At 36.0% G+C, this 11,286-nt stretch overlaps 1 protein-coding gene and 1 long non-coding RNA gene across 22 annotated transcripts; one reads left to right on the top strand and one right to left on the bottom strand.

Moving 5' to 3' along the window:
• Positions 1–924: 924 nt before the first annotated feature.
• Positions 925–2,780, bottom strand: ECP63 (embryonic cell protein 63). The gene is made up of 3 exons (XM_010249488.3): positions 1,868–2,780; positions 1,572–1,750; positions 925–1,453 (listed from the first exon to the last, which is right to left on the bottom strand). The coding sequence occupies exons 1-3, from the start codon at positions 2,687–2,689 to the stop codon at positions 1,147–1,149; spliced, it is 1,308 nt and encodes a 435-aa protein (XP_010247790.1). The 5' UTR covers positions 2,690–2,780; the 3' UTR covers positions 925–1,146.
• An 886-nt stretch (positions 2,781–3,666) lies between these two features.
• On the top strand, positions 3,667–10,803 carry LOC104590745 (uncharacterized). Of its 21 annotated transcripts, none has more exons than XR_016083085.1 (9): positions 3,667–4,185; positions 4,358–4,400; positions 4,635–4,677; positions 4,822–5,215; positions 5,330–5,378; positions 5,506–5,607; positions 6,298–6,382; positions 9,085–9,397; positions 10,516–10,803. It is a non-coding gene; the product is annotated as an uncharacterized LOC104590745 (long non-coding RNA). The 21 variants fall into 21 exon arrangements; XR_734156.3 differs by having other exon boundaries at positions 3,669–4,185; positions 5,500–5,607; XR_016083076.1 differs by having other exon boundaries at positions 3,670–4,185; positions 4,358–4,392; positions 5,500–5,607.
• The last annotated feature ends 483 nt before the right edge of the window (positions 10,804–11,286 follow it).

Genomic DNA, 11,286 nt, shown 5'->3' with positions numbered 1-11,286 from the left:
CTTTGGATCTGGAATCAATTAGATGCCAACAAGTAACAACTTCCTTTATCTAGGGTTTAAATCATGGTGAGGTGAAACATATTCCAGATTCACCGAAAACCAAACACTTGGTTGGTATGGAGAATTTGGAATAAAAAGGATCAACATGACGATGCCACGTGTCTTTTTCCGATCTGCATTGATTCCGTTCTGATGATGATAGAGAATCTGTTTGTTTTCTTTTTAGAGCTTAAACGAATTGGATTCATGTCACACCAAACTGGATTTGAATCCGACATTATATTTATTATTAATAAATTAAACTAAAAAACAGTTAAGTATTATATTTTATTAACAAAATGCAATAAAAAATAGAAGAATAAGTTCCAAATAAAATTTTGTTAATTTTATGCAATCATACAAATACTTGATATAGCAATTAAATATTTATCTAATTTTAATTTTAACGAAAAAAATCACAAAAAATTATTATTTTTTGTTGGGTTCACTGAGTTGAGGCCTTGAAGGGAGTGTTGGGTCGGGTTATGGCTTGGGTTGGCTTTAACCCGCTCAGACCTGGTCCAAGTTGCACTTGCACCCCTACACTCAGGCACTCAGCAAGTGTAGGGGAAATTATTGGAACCGCGAAATTATTGGCCAATTTGGCAAGTGCCCCGAAACACAACGTAGCCAGTCCCATTTGGCGTAGCGTTCTTTCATTTTGTACCAAAATAAAGCCACGTGGCAATACCATTTTCCAAGTCATACAAAAGGTCACTCAAAAACGCGTGGCTCTTAAAAAGGACGCGTACGTCAAGCACAATCTTGCCACCTGTCAAGATTCGTATCGCCTCATTGTATCTCTTGTGATGGTTCGTAGAAAGAGCCAACCACGCGGTTAGTTGGCTGGCACTGGGAACTGGGAGTGCAACAGAGGCAAACTGATAATTCCAAACAGTGGTTATATAGATAGAACAGATAACCTGTTTTATACAGATTTCAGACAAAACGAAAATATTGCTGTCGAACTTTTAGAAAACAAAAACAGACGAAACCCAAAATGATTTCAGGACCCAAAAACTCAACACAGAAAATACTCGGATATATATAGTCCCACTCCCACATAAAGGTCGACGACTCAACGTCATGTTTGATCTGATATGATCATCACATCTTCCCCTGGCGATCCGTACGACCGGTCCCCTCTCCTCCCAGGGGACCCACATCGTTGAATGTCTGACCTGCCATCTGATCCGATGCCTTCAGCCGATTTTCTGCGAGCCTTTCTGCTTCTCCGGTCTCGATCGGAGCTGTCTCCACTTCTATTCTTATCCTCTCTCCACCTCCTTCTTCGCCGCTGTGCTCCGTTCTATGCTTCACCACTTCTTTTGGACCAATTAGCTTATCCTTTATCGCTCCTGCTACATTTCCGATGGGGCTGAAAATGTTGCCCCTCCCTGCTGAACCCGTCCCCCTATTTTCAGAGAAAAAAAAAAAAAAAAGAAGCGGAACCCAGTGACCTGAATTACAGAAGACGATAACACTCGAAATGGAGCAACAGAGAATGCATAATATAAGCTTCAGAAACACACCTGTCACTTGCGTCTCCCGCCTTAGGATCGATAGTGCCTCTTACGTCTCCGGCCTTAGAACCGGCGGTGGTTCTTGCCTCTGCAGCCTTTCGTTCGGCCTCATTCTTGTACTCCTCACCTCTCAGGCGCAAGTCTTCTATCTTCTGTCTGGCCGCCTCCTCGGCCTCTCCTAGCTTCTTCTGCAAAACCCCATTTGTCACATGGACTATTCATCGTTGTTTTTTCATATCTAGTCATTCGGGCTTCATCAACTTAATTTGTACAAAACACAGAAATGCAAACAAAACATCACTTACTTTGGCTGTCTTCTCGGTATCTGCTTCCTGCTGATTTGCATCATCTTTTCTACCAGTCAGGAAACCCATGGCCCGTCGAGTTGCACCAGCTGCAGTGTCCTTAAGATTGGTTATCGCCCCAGTTGTTGAATCTTTCCCTTCCTTTGCCTTCTCAGCTGTATAGTCCCTGTACTCTCCCATCTTCTCCATTGTCGCATCTTTCCCCTGCTTCGCTTTATCAGCCGTGTAGTCCTTATACTCGCCCATCTTATTCATGGCAGCATCTCTGCCCTGCCTTGCCTTGTCCGCCGCATCGCCCGTTCTGTCCACGGTTGCGTCCTTCGTCTCCCTCGCCTTCTCTGCAGTATAGTCTCTAAACTCACCCATCTTATCCTTTGCCTGCTGAGCACCACCGGCAGCAGTATCCACTGCCTTACGGGTCACACCCGCAGCAGCATCTCTGGTTTCACCTGCTTTGCCAGCCACATAATCCTTAGCCCCTCTCGCCCGGTCTCCCGCAGCGTCTGCAGCCTGTTTTGTTCGGTCTCCGGCAGCATCCTTAGTCTCCCTTGCGCGTTCACCCACAGCCTCGGCGCCTTCTCTCGTCCTATCGGCCGCTTCCTGAGATTTTCCGGTAACAGCTCCCTGGACGGCCTTCAAAACGTTCGAGGTGCCCTCCTGGATGCTTCCGAGCAAGCCCCGCCGCTGCTGTGGCTGGTCCTGATCAAAATCGGCACCGGCGAGCTCGTCGTCGTAGTCACGGTTCCTCACATCTTTGAGCTCGGAGGCAGCCACTCTGGCAGCTCTCTCGGCTCTCTCCTCCTTAGCTTGCCTAGAAGCCATGGCCTTCGAATTGCTTTCTCAACTAAAAGTGGTCAAGATTCAAAAGCTTCCACTTGACCTCTGAGTGTTTTTTTCGTTTTCTTCACTGGTTAATGCTCTCTGATGCTTATAAACTCTGCTAGTCACGAAGATGAAAAGCTGAATGACATCCCATGAAGCCGACACGCAGGAATCAGACGTTGATATCAGTTTGACAAGTGTAGGGTTGGGTTGGTTTACAGACACGTATCAGATGCAACCCGACCATCTCACCTCTACGGAGACAGGGGACACGTATGTCCAGCATGCACAGAGCTCTCCATCCGCCTTACCATCTGTCACCGTCGACACCATCTTTGGACTATCTCTCTTTCAGCAAGGACTCTATTGGCTGGGCTCACCTTCGTGGCGGGCATACAACAAATGGGTCCCAATCTAAGGCAATAAATGTCAACCGTCCGATTAAACAAAAGATTTTCTAATTTTTTAATATATTTATAAATTTTTGTTACAGTTGATTAATTCCTTGTTTGGTTGAATAATTTGCCCGGAATTGAACTTAGGGGTTGGGACAAATAATAAAGTCTAGTGTGCAAAATTATTTTTAAATTAGTTGCATTTTCATGTTAAGATAATTAGATGTTGGTTTATTTTAATTAATTTTCCTACTTGTGAATTTCTAGACAATAGTCCCCAGGGAAATATTCGTTCTGATTGCAATCAAGAAATCTACAATGTATAACATAAATATAAATATAAATATAAATATTATAAACATATAATATATAATTTATTATAGTTAATTATAAATATACCTGGGTTTTTTATATTATTTTTCGGCTTTTCAAAATTACCAAATCAAAACTGAATGTATCAGTGACAGTTGGTGATTATATAATATATATCAAAGATACTAATTTCCAAAGCAAGGGTTTTGTTTCTATTAATTGTAATATATAACCAACAAAGTGGTGGCTCGGTTGGTGTGTATATTGAATAAATGATGCGGTTTCAAGTCCCACTATTAGCTCCTGGCTAGAAGAGTTGTTAGATTGTTGTTTAAAATGTATTGTATCTTATATATATTAATACAATTGGGATGTTTTTCTACTCGTGTGAGTAGATCAATGATTGCACGAGAGAGCAACCCAATTGTGTGAGTAGATCGCACTGTAGCTCGCATTTCATTAATAACATGTGTTCCACTTTTCTCCTCTCTCTTCCTTGTCTATCTTCCCATTGCCCCCTCTCTCTTTCTCCGCTTCCTCTTCCCACTCTACCCCTCTTCTTGTTTCATCACTTCCCTCATTCTCCTCCTCTATCTTTCCCAACTTTTTTTTTTCTTTTCTGTGGTTTCTTATTTGCATGCTTGAGCAGCCTTCTCCATTGAAGAAACCCTAAGTCTAGTAGTTCGGGTTTCTTATTTTTTGTTCCAAATGAAACCCTCTTTTCCCCTTATTTTAGCTCAGTTGATGAAGTGAAAGACTGCGAATGGGTTTGTCACTACTTTGAATCTGGTAGGTCTGGTTTTTTATTTTATTTTATTTTGTGTTCATGATTTTCTCTATTTTTGTTCTGAGGGTTTGGGTTTATGGTGCCATGAAGAGTATTACTATTTGTTTTTTGATTGTAGGGGTTTCTTTGGCTTTTCCCTTAATCTTGCTGGTTCTCTTTGTTTTCCGATTGCAGGGGTTTTTGATGACGTTATTTCCTCTATTCTAGAGGTGGAAAGGTTGATTTCCATTGTAATGGATAGTAATACTATTTGCTTTTGTATTGTAGGGGTTTGGTTGGATTTTCTCGCATAATTTGTTGCATTTGGGTTCTTAGTATTACTATTTGTTTTCTCAATATGGTTACGTTCTTTTGAAAATTTTCCTTTTCATGTTTTTTTTTTTTTTTTCAAATTTTCCTGACTTGAATTTTTGGTTTTGTAACTGATTCTGAGTTTTGTTTCTTGTACTAGAACTGGTGCCCGACGATGACCTTCTTGCTAATAAATGTCTTTGGTAACTTCTGATTTAATTTCCACTATCTTTATAATTTTTTATTTAATTTCCATTGTTCTACCAAAAAAATCCCATTCGCATTTTTGTTTGTTGATTTAATTTGTTTTCCATTTTTTAAAGTGTCTCTTTTGGTTTCTATTGCAGGCTACGCTTATTGTAGAGTTGTTGTTGGTTTCCGTTGGTGTTTCGACTTTTCTTTTGTAGTTTGTACTCCGATTTGGCAATTGTTTAGTTTTTTTCCTAGGGTTCCTACATGGTACATCTATGTTCCTCGGTTTTATTCGTTTTGATCTGTTACTAAACAGGTACAGGAAAAAGTTTTTTAACCACTATTTTCATTTGGTTCACCTCTGTTTTTTGTATTTTGGAACGTTTGGAAATTTAAGAAATTTTGCTATTGTATATTTATTTCACATGTCATTGCTTTAACCCTTGTTTATGCAATTTCTACATATTTAACATGTTGGGGTTTCTGTTCCTCAAGTTAAATCCATGGATCATGATTAGGTTTATGCTTCAAAAAGGGCTTCTTCTTTCTGTATGATTCATGTTTTCCCTTAATTTGTTGTCTATTTAATTATTTGTTGCTTATTTGATTCTGGTTTATTAAATTGTTTCTTGCTCGTTTGGTTATTTGATTTGTGTTTTGTAGGGCATTCTATTTAATTGTTTGTTGCTTATTTGATTTGTGCTTTTACAAGGTATTTTTATTTCTTGGAATTTATATGTCTTTTATTTTCTTTGATATTTCTTAGTTTTCTTTATTCCCACTACCTTTGTAATTTATGATTTAATTTAGTTGGATATTTGTATTGCCATTAGGAGTAGCCAATGGATGCATTAGGTTGGTTTGTGTTGGAGATGGAGGTTGAAGGCTCACCAATCCATCCATCAGCCGCCCATGTCAAATTGTCAATTATGTGACTGATGGTATGTTAAATTAATTACGGGTTGGTGTCTATTTGTGATTTAATTCCATTGCATTTCTCATATAAATATATAGGTTTCAATTACTCCCCCCCCCCCCCCCCTTATGGAGTGCTTTTGTCTCTTTTAAGTGATAATTTTGCACTGTACATTTCTATATCAGTTTGTAATAATAATAATTTCACTATTTTCTTTTAAGTGTTTTTAGCTCTCCTCCACAAAAGCTTATTAAAAGACAAAAGCAATAAACTTTTTAATAGTTCAATCATTTTACCATCGGTTTTGATTTTTGTTCCTTTTCCGATGTTTTGGATGATTTGTTGTTTAAAATAGGGCTTTGTGGTATTTATTTTTAGTTCAATTGAATAGTGTTCTAGTTCTCATTTGTTTTGTATTCAGATGAAATCATGATTTTAGGGTTTCTTTGTTTAAGTCGGATTGGGGTGTTTATAGGGGCTTCAGCAATATAGGGCCGAAACATGATTTCATCTTTTGTTGTCTCTATGTCTTCCATTTTGTTAAATTTTCTGATGCTTTTGTTTGTGAAAGTTTGGATTTGGGGTTTTCAGCAATATAGTACTTTTGGAGTTTAACGTCAAATTACTGGTTTTGCTATTTTTATCCAAACTGATACAATTTGGATTTTGATGCTTTTGTTTATTATTTTAATCTATTTGTTTTGTGATCTTTCAGATTTAAGTTGAGGAGAAAGAGGGAACATCTCCATCTTTGGGCTTAGAGGTAGGTTCGTGGTTGGTGTGTTGAAGTCTTGCATAAGGTAAGAAAGCTGTATCAGTTTTATTGATATATAAATTTATGCAATGTACATGAGTAGCTTGCTAATTAGGCAACGAAGTTATATATGTAAACATGGCAAACACTATTTCCATTTTCTTAAGAATGAAAAATATAATTAGATCTATACATTTTTTACGGAATCCTGGGTTCTTAGGTGTTTTTATTTCATACTTTGACAACTAACAGACCCACAAGCTGTGTTCATCCTCATTTCTTTGTATCTGTCTTTACTTTCATGCTTTGAGACCTAACAGACCCAGAAAATGTGTTTTTATTTTATTCTTTGAAAACTTACAGACCCAGAAATTGTAACATGAATCAATGGTGCATGGCTATTGGTACCCATGTTTCATGTTTGTTATTGATAAGATTGGAGATAGGGAAGTTAAGGCCAAATGGTACTCATTGGAAATTTCCTAGCTGCCTTCTTTTCTTTTCTACCTTTTTTTTTCTTTGATTGGGATGGTGGTGGTGTGCAGTGACTCTGTGCTACAGTTGACTTTAAGAGATCCTATGGGATAGATGTGGGAGTCCTTGAATGCCTAAGTTCTAAATATATTTCAAGGTGATACCTTTATTAGTCTAAGGTGATTTAGAAAATGCTAAAGCATGGGCATTGGGAGTGTGGAATATCCTTGGGGAGATGCCACTGAAAGCAATTGTGTCCTTGGAGACATTCTACATATTCATACTTTTAAGTGCCAGTATGGATGTCAGAGGGTCAAAGGGTCTCATATATGCATTCTTTTTTTTGCTTACACAACAAAGCTTGCATATTTTATTATCTTGTTGCATTTGATAGTTGTCTAAATCCTGGATATTTAGATTCAAAATTTAATACCGACATGTATCTTGATTTGCCTATTAAGAAGTCTGTACCACAAATTCCACTTGGCAGTTCCAATAGTTTTTCATGTTTGGGTCTTAACTATATTTCACACTGTACCATATTTGTGAATCTAGAGATCTATTAATCTGATTGAAACTAATTTACAAATATGGCATAGTGCAAATGAAAATGCAAGACATTTAACATCACACTAGTTACTTGAGGTGATGCAAGTAGGAGATACAAATACATTGAGAGTTTCACAGTACTTGATTATCAAGTGCTTGAAGCACATTGATATTCTGCATCTGTTTGCTTTCACTCTGAATTTGAATTTAATTTATATTTTGTGCTTAAGGCTCAGTTTGTTTGCAGTGGATTGGTGTAAATGCATGGGTGTGCAAATAGGCTGAGTGTAAATTCTGGTTTACTTTTTTGCTTCAGATTTTAATTTTTATTATTTGTTTGTGAGAAACAAATAGAAATTAAAATGAAGTGGTCCCTGCTTTATATGAAAGATAATGGAGATGGGATGAGAATTTTTTGTTTGGGTGTTGTAGGAAGCAAGATGATTTGGTATGGAGAGAATAGAGGTATGACGATGATGGTGCAAATTAGATTTTGTACTAGTAGGTGTAACAAATCATAGTTACAAATAAACAAATGCAAAACCTAATTGGGTTCAAAATTTGTATTCGGTTCATATTTGCACTACAAACAAATAGAGCTTAAGTTTTTTGCTTAGAGTTAATAGGTCTTTCAAAACTTATAATTTCTTTTAAAATTCAGGTTTATGTATTTTTAAAACCTGCACCTTAATTTTCTTGTGCCTTTCACTTTAAAATTAAAAGCACTATACCATACATACTTAAACAATGATTAAAATTTGTATATGGGATATCTTCTCTTTCACTTTTTAATTATTATTATATGTTGCTAATACTATACCATACTAATTTTTTTTTTTAATTAAGATGTTGATCCTAGGATTGTTTATGCCCACAAAGCATGAGATGGGAGACAGTTCAACAATCCAATAAACTTTTATTTATTCATTTATTTATTTTATTCAATTTAATAAAACGTTATCTAAACATTTATTTATTTAATAAAATTAAATATATTATTTATTTTTATTTACTCCTTTTATATTTTATTTTTAAAGTACTTATTTGGTTAGGAATAATTTACCAACAAACTATTATTACTAGCAAAAAGGAAACTGGATTAGGGTTATCAATGGGTTGGATCGACCTAATGGACCCAAACCGACCAAACCAATTATAATAGTTCCGGTTCTATGATTTTGTCTCGATTAATGATTTGGTTGGTTTCGGTTCTTGCCTATCCAGAACAATTCAAACCCAAAACCAATTATTCCTGCAATCACTACCTTCTTTTTTGGTATTGTGTACTCTATTCCAATTGGATCTTCTATTGTTGATTGAATTTAACAGTACTATAATTGAATCAGTTAAACTGGTGTATTTACCTTTTCTCCCAATACTATGTTGTTGTAGTTTCCTTTGGCAAATGAGCTTTGCTATATTTAATTTTAATATGTGACCATTTAAAAACAACACTCAAATAAATCCAGTTCTTTAGCATGTGTTGACAACTCCAACAATAAATAAATTCATTTGCTTGATATGTTATTTGACTCCTTGTAATGGTTGATTTTATCAACTTCTCCCACTGGTGAAGAGTATGGGTTCACTTTTCCTCTTGGTGATATTTTAGTATTGCCTCAGGCTCTTAGCATGCAGATCCATAAAGGAACTGAAAACATTTTAAACATTTGTGTTTATTTTGTTTCTACTTTAACATCTATAACTTGTTTTCTTTATTTCTAGTATTGGAGGCAAACCCATGGAGAGAAGCTTCAAGCTCGTATATGTGCTGACCCATAGGGAAAACCAGTTATGCACAATGAAAACAAGAAGAAGCCGCAGGCTTAATTTGGTTTTGTGAGTTGTGTTTTCCTGAACAAATCCTATCTTATTCATAGCTGATGTTTTCATTTTCTATAGTGAAGTTGAAAGAGAGCTTGGGCTCTTGTTTTCCAAAGGAGGAAAATGGAGATCTGAAATAGGAAATAAGACTAAGCAATCAAGAACTGGGACAAGGTTTCAGATGCTTGTGGAGGATATCAGGGAGGGAGTGCTTGTAAGTGATTTTATTTTCTATTCTGCTTCTCGAGATATATTAACAAATTAACATCTAATTGAGGAGCACTATTTGTGTTGAAGAATGGTATTAACTGTCTTTTCTCTATCTATTTCATATCAAATGGGGATCCATAAGGCTCTGCCTTTCAATAAATGACATATAAGGGAATATGTCAGCTAAAAATGTAAAAATTAAAATGTTGTTCCAATATGATGATTGTTCTTATGAAACCCTATGACCAATGGCTCTTGTCTCCATGCATTCCAAAGAGGATGTTGAGAATATGTTACTCTAGATGGAGTAACTTTATGCCTTTACCTTAGAGAAATAAAGCTCAGGTTCAAGAACCTTCAAATTCAGATATGAATTCCAAAAGCCAAAATCATCATTTTTTTTTGAGTCGATCAACCATATTGCTTTCATTCCTAAACCTTCCTCGGTTCTCTAGTTTCTAAATGATCACCTACTGTATCAGGAAAGTACAATTAAAAAAACTTTAGTAGCAAGAAACCTTCTGTATTCTGATACCAATCATGTATCAAAATCATGAGTTTGAAATTCCTTTACTTGTTACATTAATCAATCACATTGTGATAGGCATTCCATTATATGTGTAAAAAGCCCATACATATGAGAGTAACTGAGCTTTACACCAAGTTTTGGACACCTGCCACTCAGTGATTGGTTAGTGCAGGAAATATAGACTCAATTCATTCTGCTTCCATTTCTAATCTTCCTCTGGTTTCTAAATAACCGACTTATGTATCTGAAATTCAAGATTCAACATGAGCCAGTCAATGATGTCCTACTTTGTTTAGGTTATTCCCGTGTTTAAAAGTCTTGGTATCACCTTGAGATTCATGCTATGAGTTTATTGTCGTTGCTGCCTTAGATACTGATGAACTTCTTGAGCAACAACTGTTTCTTCATTTGTGCCAAATCTGTAATGTGAGACTCTAAGACATTCTATATATGATTGATAAGTAATGTGATCCATTAAATGGGCCACTTAAGGATTAAAAATATCTTTGACATAGAAATTAGCTGGAAACTTGGAACTTGTCGTTGCCGTCTTTCCCTATTTGTTCATCCACTTTTCCTATAAATCATTTCAGGTATTCGAAGATGAGTATGAGGCGGTCAAATATTGTGACCTACTACAGGGAGGAGGTCAAGGCAGTCACAACATGTTCCAATTACACGGTGGGATGTTGCTGTGAGGTCGGTGTGAGGAGCGCTCTCTGAGATGTGGCCATTAGATTATATTTGCTAATTAAATTAATACTAAAAAATTGTAGAAAAGAATCCAATGCGATGTTGATTATAATATATTGTTTAAGATTTTTATTACAAATAAACTCCCAACTTGTCATTTTTTTTCATATTGAATACTTTTCAAACCATAGACATCTCTTTCTTTCTTAGTCCAAGCATCAACCGTCGGTACTCTACACACTCTTTATCTCCTCTTCTCTTAGGCACACTTTATCTCCCCCTCTCAATTAAAATTCACTAATTAATTAATTATTTTATACAATTCAATTAAAATAAATAGTTAGTTAAATCACTTAATCAACTAAATTTAGATTAATTAATTGACTTAACTAATTAATTTACTAATATTAATATAATTATTTAAATTAAATTTGTTACTTTAACATATTTCTGGGGGAGAGAAAAATAAAGAGACGGTTTTCTATGGACACAAAATCATAAAAGGAGGGGGCTCTATTTCTTTCTCCTAGCTACTTCTCTTAAGATTTGGGGTACAGGGTTTAGTACACTCCCCCTCTCATTTTGTTAAAAGATTGATACATATAATTTAATGCTTCACAAAATGTTGCAAGTGTTATGTTATTTATATATAATTTTATATTATAAATATA

The sequence above is a fragment of the Nelumbo nucifera genome, chromosome 2 (assembly GCF_055504915.1).
Source record: "Nelumbo nucifera cultivar China Antique chromosome 2, China Antique-T2T, whole genome shotgun sequence".
In the NCBI taxonomy this organism is placed as follows: domain Eukaryota; kingdom Viridiplantae; phylum Streptophyta; class Magnoliopsida; order Proteales; family Nelumbonaceae; genus Nelumbo; species Nelumbo nucifera.
This window is presented reverse-complemented; position numbering and strand designations above follow the sequence as displayed.

Bases quoted from the DNA above. Each gene is read 5' to 3' on its own strand.
- ECP63 (XM_010249488.3), bottom strand. From the start codon at position 2,689: ATGGCTTCTAGGCAAGCTAAGGAGGAGAGAGCCGAGAGAGCTGCCAGA. The intron at 1,751-1,867 runs GTAAGTGATGTT...GGGGTTTTGCAG, and splicing joins ATACCGAGAAGACAGCCAAA to AAGAAGCTAGGAGAGGCCGA. The intron at 1,454-1,571 runs GTGTGTTTCTGA...CTCTGAAAATAG, and splicing joins GCGGGAGACGCAAGTGACAG to GGGGACGGGTTCAGCAGGGA.